Source organism: Pristis pectinata, chromosome 4 (genome assembly GCF_009764475.1).
Source record: "Pristis pectinata isolate sPriPec2 chromosome 4, sPriPec2.1.pri, whole genome shotgun sequence".
In the NCBI taxonomy this organism is placed as follows: domain Eukaryota; kingdom Metazoa; phylum Chordata; class Chondrichthyes; order Rhinopristiformes; family Pristidae; genus Pristis; species Pristis pectinata.
In genome coordinates, this window is record NC_067408.1 from 55,810,693 (window position 1) to 55,838,177 (window position 27,485).

At 42.3% G+C, this 27,485-nt stretch overlaps 1 protein-coding gene across 2 annotated transcripts in view; it reads left to right on the forward strand.

The window, feature by feature from the left end:
• LOC127569449 (serine/threonine-protein kinase 32A-like) overlaps nucleotides 1-27,485 on the forward strand; it is a 214,799-nt gene that overhangs the window by 53,136 nt on the left and 134,178 nt on the right. For both annotated transcript variants that reach the window (XM_052014099.1, XM_052014100.1), the window contains exon 2: nucleotides 15,834-15,889. In XM_052014099.1, the coding sequence (XP_051870059.1) occupies nucleotides 15,834-15,889 (56 nt within the window). The remainder of the gene's footprint in view (nucleotides 1-15,833; nucleotides 15,890-27,485) is intronic.

Here is a 27,485-nt window from a genome sequence, read left to right on the forward strand (position 1 = left end):
CAATCTCTCCTCATTACTGAAACCTTCCATCCAGCCAGCATCCTTGTGAGTCTCCTCTGCACCCTCTCCTATGCTATCATGTACTCCTTGTAGTGTGGTGACCATAGCTGCATACTATATCCATCTATGTCCTAATCAATGTTTTATAAAATTGGACTATCATGTCATGCTGTTATGTTATATGCCCCAGATAATGAGGACAAGCATCCTGAATGCTTTCTTCACCACTTTATCTAACTGTGCTGTCACCTTTGGGGATCTATGGATTTGTACACCAAGGCTGCTCTGCTGCTCAATATTTCTTTGGGCCGTACTGTTTGTGATGTAGTTCCTACCCTTATTAGACCTCTGAAAATGTATCGCCATACACTTATTGGAATGAAATTCCATCTGCCATTGCTCCGCCCAACTTACCAGCTGCTCAACATAGTTCTGTAACCTCTCACCATGCTTCCCACAATCAACATGGCTAGTGTAATCAGCTAGCCACCTTTGTGCTTATAGCACTTCCCATCATAAGTCAAGACTGGAAAATGTAGTTTTAATAAGAGACAGAGGCTTCTTCCCTTTGCTAATTTTATCATCTCTTCCCATTTTGTTCATTGATAATGATTTACTAACATCTCATTTTCTCCATAGAACTATGTTCATTTGTCCCTTTTGGCTGTGATCTTCCTAGGGTAACATTTCAGTTCTTCTCCTTATAAAGAAGCCTGTTGTGAGATGTGGTCATTCAAACACTGTTGACCCTCCAAAATCTTAGCCAAGTGAGCTTTCTGCATGTGTGCAGTTAAAGCCTTGGGGAAAATCAGTCATGGGGGCACCATAGGGTGTGATCTTGTTCTTACCAACTCAGAACTTGGGAAACTCTCCCTTGGATGGGTGTGGATGTAGAGGATGCAGGGAATCAATGGAGAATGATCGATTGTGGGATCCCTGCCTGATTTCATTTCTTTACCCTCCTGACTGTAAAAGGCAGAGACTACCAAGGGAAGTTCAAAGCAATTGTCTCCAGTCACCTTCACAAACTCCCTTTCCTGTCTTCTAACTCTGTCCCTCTCCCTGTGAATTGCCTGAAGCTGATCCAAATTGTCTGCAATATTATTGCCATATTTGACCCATGAGATGTACTTAAAACCACATATTTATCCTATCACTATTTCTACTTCTATAACATTGTTCAACTTTACTCTTGCCTCAGCTCATCTGCTGCTGGAACCCTCATCAATGCCTTTGTTACTTCCAGACTTCATTGTTCCAACACACTCCCAGGTGGTCCCTTTTATCCAGCTTTTCTGAAGACTCTGCTGCCTGTATTTTAGTTTGCATCAACCACAGTTCACAAATCATTCCTATTCTTGTTGACATAAATGGACTCCTGCTTAAGCTGTGCTTCAGTTTTAAAATTCTCACCTTTGTTTTCAAATCCCATGTCCCCTATACTCCTGAAATATTATCTGGCCTTTTTTAACTCTCTGAGAAATCTGCATTTCTCCACTTCTGGCCTCTTGATCATCCTGAATTTAATCTCCCTACTGTTGGTGGCTGTACATTCAGCAACCAAGGCCCTAAACTCTGACTGATCACTGGCTGTGTGACTGGCTGATCACACAGCTAACTTTGGATAAGGGAATTTTACATTTTGAATCTCTTTGCTTCATGTTGCCATGAAGTGCAATTTTTTTAAATTTTATTTACAGCGTGGTAACAGGCCCTTCCAGCCCAACAAGTCTGTGCCGCCCATTTTAAACACCCAAATTAACCTACCCGTACATCTTTAGAATGTGGGAGGAAACCGGAGCACCCGGAGGAAACCCATGCAGACACAGGAGAACGCACAAACTCCTTACAGACAGCGACGGGAATCGACCCCTGATCGCTGGTGCTGTAATAGCGTTGCACTAACCGCTATGCTACAGTGCCGCCTTTGCCATGCCAATGATGAAGGTGCTTTAGAGTGACAATATAAATCTCTTATCTTTCCTTTAAAGCATTTCTTAGAATCTGCTTCTTGAACCAAACATTTGGTCATCTGCCTTGGTATCACTTAAAGTGACTCAGTATTGAATTTTAATTGATAATGCTCTTGCAAAGCAAGCAAGGTTGCTCTAGGAAATTGTCGTTGAGTGAAGGCAATTAATTCAGCATAGACCAAGAGTTAATTACGTTGTCTCTATAATATTTAGCACCAGTCTTGGCAAGACATTTTCCTGCTAGATCTCATTGCCTTTAGTGAAAAATTTAGCCAGATCAGGATGCATACTTCTGCTGAAATGAGAAGTCTTTATCAAGTTTAAACTTGCATGCTGGCAATATTTCAGAATTGGAATTGGAATTGGTTTATTGTTGTCACATATACCAAGATATAGTGAAAAACTATGTTTTGCATGTTATTCGGACAGATCATTCCAAACATAGATACACCGAGTAGTCCAAAGGGAAGAGCAATAACAAAATGCAGAATATAGTGTTACAGTTACAGAGAAGGTGCAGTGCAGGTAGACGAATAAGGTGCAAGGGCCATGACAAGGTAGATTAAGAGGTCAAGAGTTTATCTTTATCGTACAAGAAGTCTGTTCAAGAGTCTTATAACAGCAGGCTGGGAGCTGTCCTTGAGCCTGGTGGTGCATGCTTTCAAGCTTTTGTATCTTCTGCCCAGTGGAAGGGGGGAGAAGAGAGAATGACAAGGGTAGGAGGAGTCTTTGATTACGTTGACTGCTTTCATGAGGCAGCATGAAGTGTACCCAGAATCCATGGAGGGAAGACTGCTTTTCATGATAGACTAGGTTTGTTCGCAACTCTCTCCAATTTCTTGCAACCTTGGGTAGAGCAGTTGCCATACCAAGCTGTGATGCATCCAGATAGGATGCTTTCTATGGTGCATCGATAAAAGTTGGTGAAGGTCATCAGGGACATGCTGAATTTCCTTAGCCTTCTGAGGAAGTAGAGGCTTGGGAGACTCACATTCCATAGACCACAAAGAGAGGGGAATGGAGAAAACAGCCTTGAAGCTTTTGATAAGTCTCTGAAGAGTAGATGATCATGTCTAATATTTGGCAAATGAATTCAAAACATTGAGTCTGATCCTGTAATGCAGAACCTCATGTCAGTATACTTTATAAAGATATTGTTGTATTCGTGTTTTCTTTCATATCCATTATATGAAGATCCAAAAATGCTTTACAGTTGAATACTTCTAAAGTGTAGTCATTGTTGTAGTTCACAAAATATGACAGGGTCCTACAAAGACTTACTCCATTAACACGTAACACTCTTTCTCCCTTACCAAGCTTCTATTTTGAGGCATGTTCTTCATGGGAAGACAATGTCATTTGAAGCTCTGAATATCAACTATTTTTAATCCCACTAGAAATTAAAGAGGGCATGATAAGGGTGAGAGAGATTATCCCCTGTGGCCTGCCCACAATCAGGATTAATTAAAAATAAACAGATAAACTCTTAGATTCTTGATGTCCATGTGCATTTTGAACTTCCCTGACTGCCAGGTATGTGAGCTATCATTGCCCATTGTTTCTTGTATATGCTAACCAGAATAATTAAATTGAGTGGCTTTATTTTCTTCAATGCATTGCCCCAGGAGCACTGTGTGAAAAAGATCTATTGTAATGGAAAATAATGGAAAATGGTAACAGACTGGTGACAGATCCCAGCACACAATAGTCCTTCTCAGTGGAAATTATTATCATAAAGTACCTGTATTCCTCAGAGGCTTGTGCATTCTAGCTATGAGCTTCACTTTTTAAATCATTAGACACAAATTATGGTTTCTACAAATGAGCAGATGGTGATTCTCCTGTTCATTCTCATTTCTTCTACCTCCCTACTTAAATATTTGCATATAATGACCTCTTTGTTAATGAACAGAAGGTTCAGCTTCATAGTCGATAAAGCTTAGTACATAATAATCTTCTATCCATTATATTTAAACTGTAGGAAACTTTACTGATTCACTAACTCTGCAGGGTCAGTTCTTCAATGTTGTCATCTGGAAGCAGATACAGTGCTGGATTAGACAGGTAGGCTTGTCCATGGTCTTATATCCTAGGGGTTCAATTTGATCAAAAGCAAGTTTCTAAGACCAAATAATGGTCTAATTATAGCTCTGAAAATTAATTTATTTGAAATAGGTTTACTGAGCCTTTGAATACTTTGTGAGCATGGTTTATGACAAGTAATTATTGACATGTCAAATTCAGAATGGTGTTTCTAAAAACACACTTTTTCTTTAAAGTGGTTATAATCTTCTTCTTTACTGCCTTTCCACCCTGCTGTCAATGCGTTCTTTCTCATCTGTCTATTACTACTGGTTTCTTTCCACTGCAGAATTCCCTTTACACTGATCCTGGTTCACTCAGGGAAACTCTTGAGCCAAGTGATTGTGGGTTTGAAATTCACACCAGAATCAACCGTTTCCTTTTGACTTTCAATGGCATAAGTCTTACTGAAATCCTCACAAACAACATGCTGGGAATCACCATTGCCAGACACATAACTGGAACAGCTACAGAATTATTATGGATACAATAGTTTGGTATTTAGTGGGAGGATCTCACCTCCTAATTTCCCAGAGCCTTGTCTCCGAGTCACACACTATCCTTCCTTGGAAATGCATCTGTTCTCTTCCGTTGGTGCTGGGTCAAAATCCTGGAACTCCTGGCATGATAGCACCTGTGGGAGGATCTTTATGCCATCCATACTTCCCTTTACCCCTTCCCCTGGCTATAGACTCACTACATGAAGATCCTCCATCTTAATGTATGCACAATGCCAGACTTTGAACTGGTGGCTGTGAATTTCAGTTCCAAAGAGTAGATGCATCTTCTTAGCCTGTTGGCTCTGGCACCTGACTGACCAGCTGGGAATTCTTGGCTATTCAAAAGAGAACTGGGAGCAGGATAGTGGGCAAGGGTCAAGTAAGAGGTGTTTGCCTTCACCAATAATGTTCTGTTAGACTGAAAGGTTGCGGTATATACAAAGGAGTATTAGGTGTGAACATGCTGTCATTTTTGTCCCTCGTCCCTCTCGTCCCTCCCCACTGATAACCCATCGGCACTTATGCCTGCAACCACACCAAGTGCTACACCTGTCCCTACATCTTCTCCCTCACCACCATTCAGGGTCCCAGACAATCCTTCCAGGTCAGGCAGCGCTTCACCTGTGAGTCCAAGGGTGTCATTTATTGCATCCGGTGCTCCTGGTGCAGCCTCCTGTAAATCAGTGAGACCCGACACAGATTGGGTGACTGCTTCTTCGAGCACCTTCACTCCATCTGCTGCAACAGCCAGGACCTTCCGGTGGCCACCCACTTCAATTCCACATCCCACTCCCATACTGATATGTCTATCCATGGCCTCCTGTACTGCCACATTGAGGCCAGACGCAGGTTGGAGGAACCATACCTCATATTCCGCCTTGGGAGTCTCTAACCTGATGGCCTCGACATCAATTTCTCTAACCACACCCCTTCTTTTTCTCCCTCCCCCCCCAACTCCGTTGTCTTCCCTTATTCCTATGGCTCCCTTCCCCTGCCTTGATGACCTGCCCATCACCTCTCCTCTTCTCCTCCATCTATTGTCCACTGCCCCCTCCTACCCAGTTCCTCCTTCTTCAGCCCTTTGCCTGTTCTACCTATCACCTCTCAGCTTATTATATCTTCCCCCACTCCTCCACCTACCTACCTTCCCCCTCTCACCTGGACTCACCTGTCACCTGTCTGCATGTGCTCCCCCCCTCCCCCCCCCCCCCTTCTTATTCTGGCTTCTGCCCTCTTCCTTTCCAGTCCTGATGAAGGGTCTTGGCCCAAAACCTCAACTGTTCATTTCCCTCCATAGATGCTGCCTGATCTACTGAGTTCCTCCAGCACTTTTTGTGCATTGCTGTCATTTTCAATGGTCCCTGCATCACTGGCCATGACTTCCCTCAAAGCCGTTCCACTAATTACCAGTACCATACCTTTCTCCAGCACAGTGAGCCTTAGAGCCTGTGTTTGACCCCACTGGCTTGCTGCTGCCATCTGCAAAGGAGGGGAATGTGTATTAATGAGATTTGCGCAATGTATCTGGCTTTATTGAATTACTGACAGTATGTGAAAGTTGTATTTATGACATTTGATGTAATAGTGAGTGTGTTAGGAGTATGGGAATCTTGACTGATTAAGTTCATTGCTAGGTGAGTGATGGATGTGTAGCATGGAACAGAGTGAAAGGCTGAGGTTACATTTGGTGGGACACTGGACTTGTTGATTTATTCACTCAACCTGACCATGCATGTGATGCCATTTAATTTTGTGCAGACCTGCAATCAGGCTCTTGGGTTACACTCGCATCAATTTCCACCTCCTCCACTGACTCTGGACCTGGAAGACTTCCTGGCACCCTCTGGGTACAGGACCTCTCTCCTCTGCACTCCATTTATTGAGGTGTCCAAAGCCATGAATCATCTTTCTTCCTTTACATGAGTTACTTGGCACAGAATCAATTGTTTTTGCTAGCCGTGTTTTCTTATTACAATAAAACTCTTTGAACCTCTTGAGATTTTCTTATTTTTATTTGTGTGCTTTAAGGCTCAAATTGCATCTACACAGATGTAAGCTTGTACTTCATTTCCTTCAAGACCAGTGTGAGAAACTGTGGTTTTCCATTTGACCACTTCATACCTGCTTGCTTTGTAATGTTTAAAGTGGAAAAATACCTCTAATCTCCACCATTGGCTTGGTCCTAGTTGAGAACACTCTGTTTCCTGATAATTCCTACCTGGGTCTGATGAACATTCTCTCATGGCCTCTCCAAACTCCTGTTGAAGGCAGACAGGATGGGTTGAGAGATACAGATCTGCGACCCTGAATGGAGAGAGCCACACAGCACGGAAACAAGCCCTTCAGCCCAACTCGTCCATGCCAACCAAAATGCCCATCTAAGCTCATCCCGTTTGCCCATGTTTTGCCCATATTCCCTTTAAACAGTTCCTATCTGTGTATCTGTCCAAATGTTTTTTAAATCTTGTTATTGTACCTGCCTCAACCACTTCCTCTGGCAGTTTATTCCATATACGTACCACCCTCTGCGTGACAAAGTTGCCCCTTATGATTTTATATACCTCTATAAGATAATCCCTCAGCCTCTTACAGTCCAAGGAATAAAGTTCTGGCTTGCCCAACCTCTCCCTATAACACAGTCCCTCGAGTCTGGCAACAAATCTTTTCTGTAGTTAATGGCATCTTTCGTATAGCAGGGTGATCAAAACTGAACGCAATACTCCAAGTGCAGCCTCACCAACATCTTGTACAAGATGAGTAGAGAAAGGTTCTACCGTTGTTCCAGTTTGCATCAATAATTTCACATTGAATGGTCTCCATGAAAAATTAACAGCTGCTCTATAAGAGATACTGGTTTCCTTATACCTACCATCCACTTCCACAGCAATCCACAGGCCCTGCAAGCTATATGCGGAGGCTCTTTCAACTGAATGGTCACAGCTGCTTGTTCCATCAGTGCAGAGGTGCTATAACCCCATATTCCCTCCTGTTCTGGACTAACGTTCACCCCTCTCTCAACATCACTTAACACAATAACAGTCACTTCCATATTCCTATTTGAGGAAGCTTGCAGGGTACAAACTGATTGGTGCAATTCCCACTGTGCATGAGAGATGGCTTTTCAGAACACTAAATGGTTAAGATGTTGCAGGTTGTGAAAGGTTCTATGTAGAGGTCTTTCTTTCTCATGCAATGAAAGAAGAAGCCATTGCAGTGAGCCTTTTGCCTCTGTAACAGGTCACTGAATGCTAGAAAGTAATTTTTTCATGGGAAGAAAAAATGGTTGTGAGATCCAGAAGAGTTCAGATGTAAGGTTTAATCTATCCAAGTGCATTCCCCTCTACACTAAACCCTTTCGATTAGTTTTAGCATAGTAACAACTGAAGTATAAAGGTGAGTGGTTGCTTTGGTGATATTAATTTTCAGTTGCAAGGTATATGCCACGTTTTAATGCATTTGAAGACATGTTTGTGTAAGGGATTAATCTTTATGTACAGAGTTTTACGCTGTTACCATTTCTGTCAGATTGAATACTTGCAGGGTAATGCACTGTGATTGTGTTTCAGTGTTACCTGTTGGGATTGTTTGTTGATGATAGGAGACTTACTACAGATGCGATGGAAAGTAATCAGAGCAATTATCGTGCACCATATGTTTGTTCAATATGCACTCTATTCACTCATTCTTTGTTGTTTAGGTCGTAAATCTCTTCCTCACATGGTGAGGAATCAGCATTGCTCAGACACATGTTCAAAAAATATAAATCTTATACCTTATGTACACTGGACATTTTTCTATGGTTTATTTTCAATATTTATGTTATTCTCCTCTTACGCCATTGCCAAATGTTGGTCAATCCTTCTCACTGTCACATTCACATAGTCAGAGTTATATGGCACAGAAACAGACCCTTTGACCCACCACATCCATGCTGACCTCTTTGCCCATCTACATGAATCTCATTTGCCTGCATTAGTTTGTATCCTTCTATATCTTGCCTATTCAAGTGCCTGTTTAAATGTCTCTTAAACACAGTGATTGTATCAGATCCCACCACTTCCTCTGTCAGTGAGTTCCAGATATAGTATCACCAGGCTCAAGGACTGCTTCTACCCCTGTTGTTCTAAAAACTATTGCAGGGTCCCCCAGTACAATAAGATGGACCCTTGACCTCACAATCTCCCTCATTATGACTTTGCACGTTACTGTTTGCCTGCACTGCACTTTCTCTGTAACTGTAACACTTTTTTCTGCATTCTGTTATTGTTTTCCCTTGTACCACCTCAACGTACTGATGTGATGAATGATCTGTATGGATGGCATGCAAAACAAAGGTTTTCACTGTACCTTGGTGCATGTGGCAATAATAAACCAACGTACCAATATCAACCGCTCACTGTGTGAAAAACTTTCCCCTTAAAACTCTTCCCTCTCACCTTAAACTTTTGTCTTCTTTTGTTTTTGGGGAAAAAATTCTGAGATCTATGCTATCTACACCTGTTATAATTTAATTTACCTCTATCTTGTCACCTCTCAGCCTCCTTCACTCCAGGGGAAACAACCCCAGCCTTTCCAATCTCTCACCATACCTAAATTCCTAAAATAATTTGCTAAGGTCAGCTTGTATTCTCCCATAGAAAGCAAAATACTGAAGATGCTGGAAATCTGAAATAAATTTAAAATGTTTCTCTTTCCACAGGTGGTCTCTAACCTTTAGCATTTCCTGCACCTTCTGCTTTATTCCTTCATAGAAAGATAAGAAAATGTCATATTTCTATTTCTGAAGTTTGTATCTTAATTTCAGGGAGAGGTATCCATGGAGGACTTTCTCTTTGAAGCTGAAATGGTGAATCCTTTCAATGTCAAAGTCCCAGAGTCAGGTGATGTCCAGATGAAGGGTCTCAACCCGAAATGTCGACTGTTTATTTCCTTCCATAGATGCTGCCTGACCCTCTGAGTTCCTCCAGCAGTTTGTTTTTTGCATCATTCTCATAAATCTTTCTTGGACCTTCACATCCTTCCTGCATTATAATGACCAAAACTGAATCCTATGGCCCAGCTGAGTGTATTACGAAGGTTCAGGATGACCTCCATGCTGTACTCTACTGATAAACCCCAGAATGGTGCATGCCTTATTAACTGCTTTCTCAACCTGTCCTGCCTCTTTCAATGGTTCATGCACACACACCCTCAGGTCCCTCTGCTCCTGCACCCCTTTTAGAACAGTATCCTTTACTCTACATTGTCTTCACTCTTCCTGCCAAAATGTATCAGCTTGCATTTCTCTGCATTAAATTTCATCTGTCATGTGTGGGGGGTGTCCATTGCACCAGCCTGTCTATATCCTGCAACAGTGTATCAGTAGCCTCTTCCTAGTTCAGAATACAGCCCAGTTTTGTATCAACTGCAAGATAAGAAATTTTGGCCTGTGCCCTCAACTCCAGGTCATTAATATCGATCAAAAATGGTCATAACATTGATTCCTGGGGATCGCCACTCCACCTTCATCATGTTAATAAACATTTTATTCTGGAAATGGCAGTACCAATTTTGTAGAAATTAAGCAGAATTTCATAATGTGCTATACTTAGATCTCTCCCATCTATGATTGATTATACAGAGCCTTCTAATTATTTTAATTGTGTTATTATTTTGCAGAAGGTTATCTATTTGTATAAGACACTTGCTGCCTTTTTTAAAGGTGTCTTTCCATGTCTCTCCCACAATGCAAGAGCTGTAAAGAATGAGTCAGGCAGCCCAATCATGTAGGAGGGAGTAAAAAGAATGTGTTTTGCATTGCTCACGGTATTTGTGAATGAGTTGCCACTTCTGAATGTGTCTTCACGATTGGAGATGACATAAACCATGGCATCGTGGAGATTGATAACAACCAGAGCCAATTTGATGAAAAGTGTTAATAATGACATTCAGTGTGAGAGAATAAATAGAAAATATGAGCTGTATGGTCAGAGTGAGTGGGCATCATCAACTTGGTGCTTCAACATGAAGGAGGCACTTTAAAATCCAATGGTGTATTTTTAAGGACTGATTGCATGGGACCATGCTTTACAATGATACGTTGCTTCAACAAAGCAGTAAAGTGTGAAAGGGGTTGAAACAGGATGGCTGCACTTAAAATGGTGCTTCTAAGAATTGACAATCAGACATCAGAGACAGCAGAAATCATTGATTCATATAAGCACAGAAACAGGTCCTTTGGCTTAACTCGTCCATGCCAACCAAGTTGTCTACCCAAGCTAGTCCCATTTGCCTGCACTTGGCCCATTTCCCTCTAAACCTTTGCTATCCATGTACCTGTCCAAATGTCTTTTAAAACATTGTAATGTACCTGCCTCTATAGCATCGTCTGGAAACTCGTTCCATATACCCAGCACCCTCCGTGTGAAAATGTTGAGAGAAAAACACCTCACTGGTGAAGATTATGTGTAACGTACATCCAAAGTTGTCTTGGAAACTTAGCGGTTCGGTGTAGGATGAACAGCAGAGCTTGCTTCTCTCACACCAAGCAAGATCCTGACACAAAATGAAATCCTGTGTGTAAGACCTTTGTTTGCTTTCCTGAGTAGTGAGAAAAAGTGAAAAGGGAAAGGAAGGAGTGTTTACACCCACAGCTGGGATAAGTGTGAATTATACAGGACAGGATAGAGAGAAGGAAAAGAGAGAAAAGTAGCAGCTGGAAAGAAAAGTAGATAATGAATTTTATTGTTGGTAGTGTTACATTCACAGGCATCATGTGTGAACATATTGTAATGTATATTACTCATTGAGTCCAAGGGGGCTGGATTTAGCATGACACTTTTCAGAATATATCATCAATGTCCATGGAGCCCTGTTCTACAGGGCAACCTCTAGTCCACTGAGATATACTCCAACAGGAAGAATGAGAAAAGGAATATAGTATTACAGGGGCCACAGGTACATGTTGAGGAAGCACAGTGGCACAGCAGTTAATGCTGATGCTGCACATAATCCGGGGACCCACGTCCAGTCCTGACCTCTGGTACTGACTGTGCGGAGTTTGCTAGTTCTCTCTGTGACCTCCCTCATTCCCAAGATATGCTGATTGGTTGGTTAATTGGCTATTGTAAATTACCCCTTTCTGTAAGTGGCAGAGAAATCTGGAAGAGTTATAGAGTCATGGAGTCATACAGCATGGAAACAGGCTCAGTGTCTTTGCTAACCATCAGGCACCCTTTACACCAATTCTATAACTAATCCCAATTTCATTCTCATCTCCTACACACTAGGAGATGTGAAGAAGCAGCTCTACAAGCTACAGTGGACATGTGAGAGAGAATCAGAATCAGGTTTATTATCACTGACATACGCCATGAAATTTGTTGTTTTGCGGCAGCAGTACAGTGCAAGACATAGAAATTATATTACCAAAAATAAATAAATTAGTGCAAAAGAGGAATAACGAGGTAGAGTTCATGAACCATTCAGAAATCTGATGATGGAGGGAAAGAAACTGTTCCTGAGACATTGAATGCAGATCTTCAGGCTCCTGTACCTCCTCCATGATGGTAGTAATGAGAAGAGGGCATGTTCCAGATGGTGAGGGTCCTTAATGATGGATGCCGCCTTCTTGAGGCACCACTTCTTGAAGATGTCCTCGATGGCAGGGAGGGTATTGGCCCCATGATAGAGCTGGAGATGGAGGTGGAAATGGACTGATGATGGAAAGAGAGTAGGTTACAAGGAACTAATGGAGAAATGGGACTGATGGGATTGCTCTGAGGAGTCAGCATAGACTCAATGGACTGAACAGCCTTCTCTATGATAAGAAAATATATGTTGGCAACACACACAAAATGCTGGAGGATTCAGCAGGTTAGGCAGCTTCTATGGAGGGAAATAAACTGTCACCGTTTCGGGTTGAGACCCTTCATCAGGACTGGAATGGAAGCGGGCTGAAGCCAGAGTAAGGAGGTCAGGGGAGAGGGAGGCACATAGGCTGGCAGGCAATAGGGGAGTCCAGGTGATGGGGGAAGATAGATGGGTGGGTAAGTGGGATGAATGGGAATATGCAAGAAGCTGAGAAGTGATAGGTAGAAGAGGCAAAGTATAATATTTTTGATGCTATCCTTGTGAAATTTGTCTTAAGAGACTCAAATTATCTATATAATATATTGTCAGTGCATTTTACTGAATTATTGAATCTTTTATTGAACTTTATTTTACTTTCTATTTTACTTTGACTTTTTTGATTTTTTTTTGTTTACTGAATCTTGTGGCAGAAAAATCAGGTTCTTCCTTGCTCATGACTTCAAACCCTAATCCTAAAGCTCTACTCTACTACACATGCCTGGTTATTGTTCTACTGATATTTTCCAGGCCTCTTGTACCTAATCTATGAGTGCAAGCTTCATGTCAAAGCCTGGTCAATTGGTAGAGCTGTCCAGTCAAATGTTAAACTAGTCAATTCTAGGTTGGGTGGCAGGGCTATGGGCACTGAATGGTGATTTGCATTGCAGATATGGGATGTGATTTCCTGCTGTTAGGCCAGAAGCCAACTCAGATTTCTCAGCATCAACTGGGAATTAAATTTTGCAATTCATTGGACTGTCAGGGAGTGAAGGGACATATTTAATGGGGGTAAACAGAGTTCCTTAGTTCATGTGTGTATTTCCGTACTTCCTATACCCTTCAAAAATAACTGCATACTGTAAATGAAAGACAGCTTCAAAGTCTGACATTAACTTGTACTTCAGTTTGACTTCCTGAATAGAGGCACAAGATATTGCAGATACTGAATCTGGAGCAAGAAGTAAACTGCTGGTGGAATTCAGCATGTCAGGCAGATTCTGTGAAGGCTAAGCAATGGTTGATGTTTTGGGTCAAGACCCTGCATCAGAATCTAAATGTTGACCATCCCTTTGCCTCCACAGATGATTCTTGACCTGCTGAGTTCTTCCAGCAGTTTTTGACATTCTGTGTACTTCAGTTTTTTTCTCAAGACTGTTTTAATGATTCCTTGCAATAGATAAGCACATAGGTTATATGGAACTGGGTCTGAGAACCATTTCGAGGATTCAAACCATCTCACACACTTAAACATTTCCTTATTCAGTTAGGTAATAACCTAGAAATTTCCAATTTCTCAAAGGAGGAGTTGTGTTTTACAGTTACAACATCCTACAGTTGTGGTTATTATTATGGAACTGTTTAGTAGCAAGAAGTGAAATTCTAAAGGAATTGAAAATCCCCACACAAAACTCTTCAGCCTACTCATGCACACACATTCTCAATATGCACACACACACATTCATAGACAAATGTGCATGTATTCTCTCTGCTATCCTCAACCACAAAAAATTTCCACAAGTATTCAATTATTTCTACACTGTTCTGACTGGCCTCCCATCTTCCACCCTGATATTTACTTGAGCTTATCCAAAATTCTGCTGCTGGCATCCAAAGTCTGTCCATCCATCATCACTATACTCACTGATCTACATTACCTCCAACTCTGGAAGACCTTGATTTAAAACCTTTCGTCCTCTTTCTCAGCTTTTCATGGCCTTGCCCTTGCTTTCCTCTATAACTCTTTTGGCTATGCAAACCTGCATGGTCCTTGCACTTCTCCAGTTTTGGCCTCTTCCATACCTTACAACAATAACATGATTTGTTTAGTGCCTTTAATGTTGCCAAAATTCCCTAGGTGTTCATTGAAGTATTATCAAACAAAATTCAACACCACACTACAGCTAGAACATAGAACAGTACAGTATAGGAGCGGGCCGTTCGGCACACCATGTCTCTGTTGACCACGATGCCAATCTAGACCAATCCCATCTGCGTGCAGGTGGTCTGTATCCCTCTATTTCCTGCATGTTCATGTGTTTGTCTTAATATCTGTTAAATGTTGCTATTGTATCTGCTTCTACCACTACCCTGGGGCACATATTTTAATTTGTCTTTACGTGCCTTGATGTCAAATTTTGATGATGGTCCAAGAGAAACGTTGACATGGTGCTTCCCATGGGTCAGATCATTCCTGACCTCCACCTGCCCAGTGCAGTACAGAAATCTGGAGCACACTAAAGGTCAGGTGTGAACTGATCTCTCGGTCCAAGTCCAGGGGCAGACTCAGTTACTAAGATCTGACGATCCTGGTACACTTTGTGTCTGGTTCCTCAGCCTTATGCCAGCTGTGGCTGGCATGTGTGGTACCAAGTGAGATAGAAAGGGGAGTTAGAGTAAGTTTTAATTATTTTTGTTAGTTAAATTTGTTTTTAAATACATTTAATAATTGTTAAATTATTTAAATGTATTTTAACTCTTTCTAGATCAGATATCTTTATCTTTATTAGTCACATGTACATCGAAACACACAGTGAAATGCATTTTTTTACGTAGAGTGTTCTGGGGGCAGCCAGCAAGTGTTGCCACACTTCCGGCGCCAACATAGCACGCCCACAACTTCCTAACCAGTACGTCTTTGGAATGTGGGAGGAAACCGGAGCACCCGGAGGAAACCCACACAGACACTGGGAGAACATACAAACTCCTTACAGACAGTGGCTGGAATTGAACCCGGGTCGCTGGCACTGTAAAGCGTTACGCTAACCGCTACACTACCGACTGTCTTTGACTGGAGAAAATGTTTGTCTATTTACCATTTTATGCAGCTCATACTTTCATACTGTATATTTCCTTATGACAGAGAATGAGGCCCACCCAGACTTTGCTGGTTCTCAGAGCAACTCCATCAATCCCATTCACCCACTTATTTTCCTTACAAACTCATACTCATTACACCCTCTGATTCTCCTACCATCCACCTACACCAGGGGCAATTTACAGCAGCCAATTAACCAACAATGTGAGAGGAAACTGGAGCACCCAGAGGAAACCCACATGTCACAGGGAGTACTTGCAAACTCCACAGGTTAGGATTGAACCCTGGTCTCTGGAGCTGTGATGAAGCTGTACTACCTGCCACAACCATGGTGCTTCCTAGCTGGTTGGTTCATTTTGTAAGCGTTTGCACTTCATGTGCGCTGTCAAAAGTTGTTGGAAGATGTGTAATCTTTAAAAAAAAACTGTCTGACCCTCTCCTTGTTTACAGATATGTAGAAACCACAAAACAAATGCATGTCTCTGCCCCATCAAGAGTGACTGGCAAGATCTTATCGCCAAAAATAAACTTTTAGTTCCTGAAGATGGTGTCTCAGAGTGATTTTAACCCATGGTGGTAGCAGAAAATATATGTTGCTTTATTGTGAACTGACTCTTCTTTCTTTCCTTACAGTGAACTTTGACCACTTCCAGATCTTAAGAGCAATTGGCAAGGGCAGCTTTGGGAAGGTAAGTGAATTTTACTGCTTTGCAAAGCCATCAGACTATACAGATGTATACAGAATTATCCTTTCGTCTCCTCAAACAGTACCAGAGAGCTGTGGATGATGTGCTATTGAGTATTTTGAGACTGCTAGACTTTTGGACTCTTAAGAGAACTGATCTGGGAACCAGGTGTGAAAGTAAAAGCCAAGGTGCAGGTTCAGCCCCTGCTCTCATTGAATGGCACAGCAGACTTGAGTGCCTGAACAGCCAACTGTTATTTCTTTTATTTTTATGTTCTTGATGTTGAATCATCCCTATTGAGGAGTGGTGAATTTTGAATGGACTGTGCTGGGAAAGCCAGCAAATAAATTAGTGACTCGATTCTTTATTCCCCAAGACCTCTAACATTTACATTGTGGGCTGATTATGAAGCAGAACAGAAGGTTAATTTCACACCAGGTCACTTTGATGTGGTAAACTGACATTTAATTAGGTTCTACTTTGGCAACTAAAATGCCATCATATAAATGTCAAAGCAGCTAAGTGGATGTTCCCTGACCCTTTAAATTCTACTTTGTGAAGCAATAATGTTTCTTATATATAATGCAGGCATTTATGTGCATGCTTGTTAGAAAGGAAAACTTTTATTGTGGGAATACATACACTATTAAATTCACTGTGCCCAACTAGCAAAAGGACACTGGGAAATGCCTCCAAATGTCAAGAGGTAATGGAAGACAATAAGCCTGTTAATGATTCTCCAGGTATTGCTCCTTGCACATAATTTTCTTCCACAAACCTTGATTTGAAAGTCAGCATGCTGTCTATCATAATCAAAGCATGCTAATACTGTGAGCCTTTGCATTAAGGCATGCAGTATGTCTTGCAATTGCCTTCTGCACCTTAAAGCAAATTGATGTTTGAAGAAGGGCAGTTATACCCTGGCTGTTAAAATGAGCTGTGACTTACAAAAAGGGAGATTATTTTGTATATTTGCTTTCAATGAAAAATCCTGCGGAGGTTTCAAATTAAATTGAAACATCTCCGAAATGTTACAAAGCTCTTTTGTTCCCTGTCATTAGCTTTAACTGTTTATCAGGTGGATGATGTTTAATGGAACCATATGAGAGCAAAAGTGATGACACCTGAAACCTTCCACCATTGTTCAATCCAAAAATCAGAGTCAAACTGTGCAGTATGATTGTATCTCAAAGAACGTGAACCCATCCTCCTAGATCTTTGTCAACACTTTAAGATATGTGAAGTAAGAAATTGGAAATTAAAATAAGTTAAAATTTCCACATTTAATTCTTTGGTTGCTTATTGTATTATATGTAATACTAATTGCTAGTGTCTCTCCATTATATCACCTAGAGCCATAGGGATTGACTAGTGGCTCCTGGAAATGCAATATTGTGTACAAAATGTTCCAGTCTGTAATTAGTCTGTATGCACAGTAAGCTCTTCACCTCGAATGAAATGAATATGGAAAATGATGACATTGAGAACACTGAATGACTACGTGGCTGCATTGAAGGAGTAGGTCTAGGAAACTCAGATTAATCCCAAAGAGTCTGAAGTGCAGTCTTGAATGTGAAGAAAAAAACAGTGCCTGAAAATTTATAATGAACTGAGATGCAAGCCTGGCAGTTGTCAAAGCAGAAGTCAATACAGAATGGCAGACCATTCCCAAATCAATTGTATTGGAAGGCAGAGGCATAGAAGGCTACTGACCAAGTGCTGGGAAATGGGATTACAGTAGATAGATACTTGATGGTCAGCATGGATGTGATGGGCCAAAGGGCCTGTTCCTGTGCTGTATGACTATGAATTTTCGATCGTTACAACAAAGTGAGAGAGGTCTTCCAGTTATGCAGTGAATTAACAGAGATGTTTTTTTTAGGGGAAATAATATGAGAAAGATGAGAGCAAAAATGATTGGAATGAAGTTATTCTGGTAATGCAAAGAAGCAATTCTCTTGATGGAAATCGGACCAGATACTTGCATAACATTGGCAAACTTGGATATTTAACGAGAAGATAAAAATGCTGCAAAAGTATTTTGACCCAATGCCATTGCAGGTTGTGGTGGGTTACAAGTTAGATAAGACAAGATGTCCTTATTAGTCACATGTACATCGAAACACACAGTGAAATGCATCTTTTGTGTAGAGTGTTCTGGGGGCAGCCCACAAGTGTTGCCACGCTTCCAGTGCTAACATAGTATGCCCACAACTTCCTAATCCGTATGTCTTTGGAATGTGGGAGGAAACCGGAGCACCCAGAGGAAACCCACGCAGACACTGGGAGAACATACAAACTCCTTACAGACAGCAGCTGGAATTGAACCCGGGTCGCTGGCACTGCAAAACGTTACGCTAACCGCTACACTACCGTGCCTGGAACCACGATAAGAGATCTGGAGAAATGGTCTAATTACTCAATCATTCTAAAAAATCTTGTTGTGTGAAATCATTCTTTTTTGTCTTAAGGATCAAAGACTCTGGACACGAGCTTTGTAGACCAAAACTAGTTTAATCACAAAGGCAAACACAAGACAGAATGGATGGGAACAGACACATGCTCACTCACGCACAGGATACCATGAACACGAGAGGGGAAGCGCAACTGGGGTAAAATACACTCACACACTGATACGAGCAAGCACACACAATAACAATGTACAACTTTAGGATATAACACCTCAATGCCTGTCCCACACTAGCACTGGCCCTTAACACTCCCTGAGTCTGAGTGAAACGCTCCCTGACCATGTGGTGATGCACTCTTACCAATGATCTCTGCAGTGTTGTCTCACTACTCCTGGGGTCGTCAAAGAGGAAGGGCTAGGGGATGCAGCCCTTTTTATGGTGCTAGGAGGCTGGGTGGAGCCTCACTGTTGTGATTTAAACGAGCCAATAGTGTGGGAGTCAAAGACAAAGGTTCCTGCCACAGCCAATGGTCAGGCAGGTTCAGGGACAAAGAGTACTGGTCAGGCAAGTTCAGAGGCAAAAGGTACTCTCACACCTGAGGGGTGGGTGAAGCTGCATCTTGATTGACAGTAGTATCACTTCCGATCAGAGGAGCAATGCTCTCCTCTGGTCAGCGGGGGTCATTGTCGTTACTGTCACGTGACAGCGATGTGGATTTCTCACAATAAATCTGCTGTGGTTTTGCAACTTCTGTGCATTCCTGGATGTTGGGCTGTGAGATGTTAGGCATGGAATTCACATGGTTTGCTGTGAAATGGAGTTAGGGACACTCACATCAGAGAGAATCGCAGTTGAGAAAGTACTCAAAGTGCTCCTTCCAATGGTGACTGACTGTATGATCCATGTTGTGGATGGACTGGTTCAAACACACATCTGAATGAAAATGTGAAGCCATTAAAGCTACCATGACTTTTCCACCGAACAAGTTTGGATAGAATGGGGGCACTGAGTGATGATATGAAGGATTTCAACACAAGAGTAAGGATGAACTCCATGCAGAACACTTGGTGTTATGAAGATGGAGGAAGTGGTTAGAGGATTTGTCTTGGCCTGGCATTGACAAACATAACAAAGACTTGGCCAGTATACCAGGACTGAAGAGCTCAACCTCTTAAAGCAACACTCCTGGAGTGGAAGGGGCCACAAGACCATATGGATTATTGTGTAAAAGACGTAAGCAATTAAACAACAGCCATTTGATGTAGTTAGAAATAAAGCACATGGGATCAGGCACCAACACAGAATATATAAAAGAGGAATTAATATCCTACACATAGTCTTCGGGTATAGAGTCATAGAGTCATAGAGCCATACAGCACAGAAACAGGCCCTTTGGCCCAACTGATCCATGCCGACCAAGATATCCATCTAAGCTTGTCCTATTTGCCCACGTTTGGCCCATATCCCTCTAAATCTTTCCTATCCATGTACTTGTTCAAGTGCCTTTTAAATGCTGTCAATGTACTTGCCTCAACCACTTCCTCTGGCAGCTCATTCCATACACTGACCACCCTCTGGGTGAAAAAGTTTGCCCCTCAGGTTCTTATTAAATCTTTCCCCTCTCACCTTAAACCTATGCCCTCTAGTTCTTGATTCCCCAACCTTGGGAAAAAGGCTGTGCCCCTCATGATTTTATATACCTCCATAAGATCACCCCTCATTCTCCTATACTCCAATGAAAACAAATCCCAGCCTGCTCAATCTCTCTCCATAATTCAGTCCCTCAAGTCCCAGCAACATCCTCGTAAATCTGCTCTGCACTCTATCCAGTTTAATAGCATCTTTCCTATAGCAAGGTGACCAAAACAGAACACAATATTCCAAATGCGGCGTCACCAACATCTTGTACAACTGCAACATAACATCCCAACTTCTGGACTCAGTGCCCTGCCTGATGAAGGCCAACGTGCCAAGTGCCTTCTTCACCACCCTGTCTACCTGCAAAGCCACTTTCAGAGAACCATGTACTTCTACTCCTTGGTCCTTCTGTTCTACAACACTCCCCAGGGCCTTGCTGTTCACTTGAAAGTCCTACCCTCATTTGTCTTCCCAAAATGCAACACCTCACACATATCTGAATTAAGCTCCATTTGTCATTCCTGACATCTTGTCAATCAATGGTCCACACTTTATTTCAGTTTATACAACATATGGAATAAACACCATTGCTTTTTTCCTTCCCACCCAGTTTCAGATGGAGAAGAGGGAAGGTCAGTTTGCACAGTTAAAGGAGGCACCAAGGAAACAGATCATGAAAAGTTGATCAAACATCTCAACAAACCTACTGGCAGCATTTACATCTAGTATGCATGTAGTGTTGTGTTGTAACTCCACTAGGCTGGCTCTTCATGTCTAGGTATGCTCAATGCTGCTCCCAGCAACCCTTCTGCACTCCTTATTGAACCAGGGTTAATCCCCTGATGTGATACTACCAGTAGAGTGAGGGATATGCTGAGTCATGAGGTTACAGATTGTGATGGTGTACACTTCAGTGCCTTGTGGATGCCTACATTTGAGCTGCCAGATCTGTCCCGAGGTTATCCCAGTTAGCATGATGGAAAGCATCCCTGGTGTGCAGATGATGTTTTGTCTCTGCAAGGATTGTATGGTGGTCACGTCTACCACTTCTATGGGCAGATATTGCCACAAGTTGATTGGCAAAGATAAGATTAAGCAAGTTCATCCAACATGTTAGTCATTAATGAAGCAGCTGAAGATTTCTGTGCCACAGACACTGTCTCGAGTAATTCCTCCAGTGATGTTCTATGGTTAAAATTATTGATGAGTAAGAACTATTTGAGAGCACATTAGATGATGCATTCCATCACTTTCCTGATGATTAGGCATTGATTGATGGGCTGATAATTGGCCAGATTAATTTTTGGGCAAAGTTCCAATGAGTTGGGTAGGTGCCAATATTGTCAGTGTTCTGGAATGGCCTGGCCAGATGTGTGGTAGTTCTGCAGGATGTCTCTTAAGCAATGAAGATATTGTTGGAGCCATGGACTTCATTATCCAGAACACCAAATTGTTTTTTGATGTCACCTGCAGTGAATCAAATGGTTGAAGACTGCTTCCTGTGATGCTAGGGGTGTTAGGTGGAGGAAATAATGGATCATCTACTCACTATTTCTGGTTTACGATGTTTTCTAACGATTCAGCCTTGCCTTTTGCACACAGTGCTGGGCTCAACTGATCATTATGAATCGGGATATCCATGGAGCCACTGCCTGCTGTTAGTTCTTCAGTTGTTTACCATGTCCATAATTACATATGGCAGGAGTACAGAGTTTTGATCTAGTCCATAGATTGTGAAATCATTTAGCCCCATATTGGTTCCACGTTTACCATGGATGTCCTGTGTGTAACTTTGCAAGGTTAGCACCTAAACTTTGTGCATATCCTAAGATGCTTCATTGAACCATGGTTGGTCCCCCGGCCTGATGGTTTACTGCAACTGTCTGCATGGACATCCTGTAAATCTGTATATTTGTGCGTAAGGGCATACAGTGATCCCATTGAACTGAAGAATCACGTGGCATGCTTGCTTTGTAACAAGTAACACTAACTGGAACACTCGAGTTTGTAGCAGGAGCTTGAAGACTCAACATGCATTGTGTTAAATATGCTTCCTTGCAAGTAAACAACCATGCATTACAAATTGGTGATGAGAATGGGATCTCAGGTAGTCTTATTCTGGGGTGGCTAAAGGACATTGATGATTCTCATTTGGCAACCTTTAGGAGAGTTTATGCACCAAAACTGAATTCTTGTATTGTTTTCTGTGACCATTTTTATGAAATTTTGTTGGTCAAAGCCCTCTGCATGCGCCAACAAGAGTGCATAGTGTGGGATGAGAGACTTTTATCACAGCACTACAATACACAACAAATTTAGCTACAGTTCTGCAGCTCTATGGCTGCAGATGGTGGGGCAATCTGGCTGCCCCTGACCTTGGTGCCTATGGTACAGGAGAACCATTCAGCTCATGTGTCAGATGAATAGGTATATTTTTAAAGGTAAAGCAGAAGGTAATACTGAGAACCTGAAACATGATACACAAGGATTAATTAAATTTCTCCTAATGGAGATTGGCCTAGAAGCTTATGGCATGTGGACAAACCTTCTTCTCCCCCACAGGACAAGAGATGTCTCTTTTAAAGTTGTGTGGAAACTGGAAGATTACTTTAATCCAAAGCTGTTAAGAATAGCTGAAAACTATATATTTGGGACAAAGAGCCAGATGTGAGTTTCGTTGAAGAACTTATCCTTGCACTGCAATTCTGATGCCTATTTAAATCATGCCTTGTGCAGCTAGTTTGTGTGAAGAATAGTAGATGAATGAATGTAGTCAAAGCCGTTGAGCACTCAAAACCCGAGGATACAAAACCTGACATTTGAACCACCATGTAAAATTACTGTGTCAATGGATACAACATCCACGAATAGTAGAAGATTTTGTCCACCATATGTGATTGTGGTGGTGAAGTGCAAGACTTCCAAACTATGTGTGAAGTGTTCTGGTGAGACAGTCATTACTGCAGTGTTATCAGTTCAGTACAGCCAGGTCTATTATTATCAAAAGATATTCTGCCTGCAAATCCAAGGCTAAGATAAACAGCAGAAGTGATTTCAGTGGCAATTCAAAACAATGGACAGAGGATTTCATTGTCTGAAATTCATTCAGGCAACGAGGGACAAGGATTGTACTGTATCTACTGTACTGCCTGACCCACTGAGTTCCTCCAGCATCTCGTGAGTTGCTCCAGATTCCAGCATCTGCAGTCTCTTGTGTCTCCTTTCAGTAAAGAAAATGTATTGACTTGTGAATTGCTAGAGCTACATACACATTTTTCCACATATAGTTCCGCCTGCCATGTACTTGACCATTCAGTTAGCCTGTCTATACCCGCTGAAGCCTCTCTGCATCCTCCTCATGGCCCCTACTGACACCTAGTTTTATATCATCAGCAAACAGATATACAGTACTTCCTTTGGTCCTCGCATCCAAGTCATCAGTATGGTTTGTGAACAGCAGGGGCCCCAACTCCCATCCCTGCAGTACCTCACTAGTCACAACCCAATGTTACCCATTTATTCTCACTCAGTTTTCTTTCTGTTAACCAATCCACAGTCCACGACAGTATATTACAAGCAATACCTTGTGAATTAATCTTGTTTATTAACCTCTTGTGTGACACCATATCAAAGGTCTATTGAAAGGCCAAATGTACCCATCAACTTGTTCCCCTATCTATTCTACTAGTTACAGCCTTAAAAAAACTCAAACAGGACTTTGAAGAAGGATGTGAAATGGATGTGGAGTGAGGAACAAAAGAGAACACATGTTGAATGCAGATGAGCTTAGCATTTTTAACCTCTCCTTGCTTCAATCTGAGGTTTCCATCTGCTTTAAGATGACCACTATCATACCGGTACTAAAAACAATGTAATGTACCTTAATGACTACCTCCTGGTGGCTCTGACATCCACCATCATGAAGTGCTTTGTGAGGCTGGTCATGGCACGCATTAACTCCAGACTCTCGGACAACATCGACCCAATGCAATTCACCTACCGCTGAAACCTATCTGGTTTGGTACGGCAACTGCTCTGCCCAGGACTGCAAGAAACTGCAGAGAGTTGTGGACACAGTCCAGCGCATCACGGACACCAGCCTCCCCTCCTTGGACTCTGTCTTTACCTTTCATTGTCTTGGTGAAGCAGCCAGAATAATCAAAGACCCCACCCACCCGGGACATTCTCTCTCCTCTTCCATCAGGTAGAAGATACAGGTGCCTGAGGGCACGTACCACCAGACTTAAGGACAGCTTCTACCCCACTGTGATAAGACTATTGAACAGTTCCTTTGTACAATGAGATGGACTATGACCTCATGATCTACCTTGTTGTGACCTTGCACCTTATTGCACTGCACTTTCTCTGTAGCTGTGACACTTTTCTCTGTACTGTTACTGTTTTTACCTGTACTACATCAATGCACTTTGTACTAACTCAATGTAACTATACTGTGTAATGAATTGACCTGTACGATCGGTTTGTAAGACATGCTTTTCACTGTACCTTGGTACAAGTGACAATAATAAACCAATACCAGCAGGTCTACGGCGGACTCCATCTCCCTGGCCCTACACTCATCTCTGAAACATATGGACAGTAAAGACACCTACGTTAGACTACTATTTACTGACTACAGCTCCACCTTCAATACTATAACTCCAAGCAAACTCATCACCAAACTCCGAGACCTGGGACTCAACACCTCCCTCTGCAACTGGATCCTTGACTTCCTGACAAACAGACCACAGTCAGTGAGGATAGGTAGCATCACCTCCAGCATGATTATTCTCAACACTGGTGCCCTCAAGGCTGCATTCTCAGCCCCCCACTCTATATCCTATACACTCATGACTGCGTGGCCAGATTCTGCTCTAACTCCATCTACAAGTTTGCAGATGATACCACCGTAGTGGGCCTTATTTCAAATAATGATGAGTTGGAGTACAGGAAGGAGATAGAGAGTTTAATAACATGGTGTCATAACAACAACTTTTCCCTCAATGTCAGCAAAACAAAAGAGCTGTTCATTGACTTCAGGAAGGGTGGGAGGGGGAGATGGGTGCAGTGGACATTCTCCTGTCTACATCAATAATGCTGAGGTTGAGAGGGTTGAGAGCTTCAAGTTCCTAGGAGTGAACATCACCAGTAGCCTGTCCTGGTCTAACCACGTAGACGCCATGGCCAGGAAAGCTCACCAGTGCCTCTACTTCCTCAGGAGGCTAAAGGAATTTGCCATGTCCCTGTCGACCCTTACCAACTTTTACCGAGGCACCATAGAAAGCATCCTATCTGGATGCAACACGGCTTGATATGGCAACTGCTCTGCCCACGAGTGCAAGAAACTGCAGTGTTGTGGACACAGCTCAGCACATCACGGAAACTAGCCTCCCCCTTCATGGACTCTGTCTATACTTCTCACTGCCTTGGGAAAGCAGCCAGCATAATCAAAGGCCCTACCCATCCCAGACATTCTGTCTTCTCCCCTCACCCGTCGGGCAGAAGATACAAAAGCCTGAAAGCACGTACCACCAGGCTCAATGACAGCTTTTATCCCACTGTTATAATACTATTGAATGGTTCCCCAGTATGAAAAGATGGGCTCTTGACCTTACAATCTACCTTGTTATGACCTTGCACTTTATAGTCTACCTGCACTGCACTTTCTCTGTAGCAGTTACACTTTATTCTGCATTCTGCTATTGTTTTACCCTGTACTACCCCAATGCACTGTGTAATGAATTGATCTGTATGAACAGTCTGCAAGACAAGTTTTTCACTGTACCTCAGTATACGTGACAATAATAAAGCAATTCTAATTCCAAATGAAGCTCTCCTTGTTCATTACTATGCGACATGCAATGTGAAGTTGGCATGTGATGCACTAAATTATGGTGTGGGTGCAATCTCCTGTTGGGTGATAGGCAAGAAAATCTAGTGCTTGCAAAAAGAATCAAGAAATTCCATCATTTTGTTTTTCTGGGCAGATCCTTTGCCCAACTACTAGATTAATCACCCCTATCAAGTCCCAGAGCAGTGAAAGCTGCAATGGGGGCATCAAGGATGTAAAGATAGGCGCTCCTTCTACCACAGTACAACTATATAATTGAGCACAGAAATTCCAAGCAGAATGTCACTGTGGATGCTCTATTGCAAATTCCATACGATAACCCTTATGTTGGAGATTAAAATGGGACCTAAATATTAAACGTGGTTCATGGAGTCATGGTGTCATATCGCACAGGAAACAGGCCCTTCAGCCCACGGTGTCCTTGACAACCATCAAGTCCATCTATACTAATCCCATTTTGCAGCACTTGGTCTTCAGGCTTCCATGCCTTGGTGATTCAGCTGCTCATCCAGATGATTCTTAAATGTTGTGGGAGTCTCTGCCTTCACCACCTTCTCAGGCAGTGTGTTCCAGATTGCAGCCACCCTCTGGGTGCAAATGTTCTTCCTTAGATCCCCTCTAAACTTCTTATTCTTCACTTTAAACCTATGCTTTTTGATCTTAGATACCTCTAACATGAGTTAGATACCCCTAACATATCCACAGATCCCTCAAGGTTGCCACGCAGGTCGATAGGATTGTTAAGAAGGTGTATTGAGTGTTGGCCTTCATTAGTCGGGGTATTGAGTTCAAGAGCTGTGAGGTGATGTTGCAGCTCTATAGCACTCTGGTCAGACCACACTTGGAGTATTGTGTTCAGTTCTGGTTGCCTCATTATAGAAAGGATGTGGAAGCTTTAGAGAGGGTGCAGAGGAGATATACCAGGATGTTGGCTGGATTGGAGAGCATGTCTTATGACGATAGGTTGAGTGAGCTAGGGCTTTTCTCTTTGGAGAGAAGGAGGATGAGAGGTGACTTGACAGAGGTGTACAAGATGATAAGGGGCATAGATCGAGTGGACAGTCAGAGACTTTTTCCCCAGGACGACAATGGCTAACACGAGGGGACATAATTTTAAGGCAGAGGTTGTGGGGGCAGATATATTAGGAACATTTAAGAAACTCTTAGATAGACACACGAATCATAGAAAAATAAGGGGCTATGTGGGAGGGAAGGGTTAGATAGATCTTAGAGCAGGATAAAATGTCGGCACAACATTGTGGGCTGAAGACCCTGTACTGTGCTGTAGTGTTCTATGTTCTATGAGGAAAAGTATCTTACTATCCACCTTATCCATGCCTTTCATAATTTTGTACACCTCTATCAGGTCCCCACTCAGCCTCTTTCACTCCAAGGGAAAGAAGCCCAGTCCTTCCAGTCTCTCCTCATAACTGAAACATTCCACCCCAAGTAACACCCTTGTGAATCCCCTCTGCATCCTCTCAAGTGCAATCATGTCTTTCCTATAGTGTGGCGATGAGACTGCACACCATATTCCAGCTGTGTCCTAACCAATGTTTTATAAATTCGTACCAAAACCTCCCAGCTTTTATATCTATGCCCTGGCTTCTGGAGGCAAGCTTCCTGGATGCCTTCTTCACCACCCCATCTGCCTGTGCTGCCACTTTCTCTCTGTCAACATTTATAGATTGTAAATAAT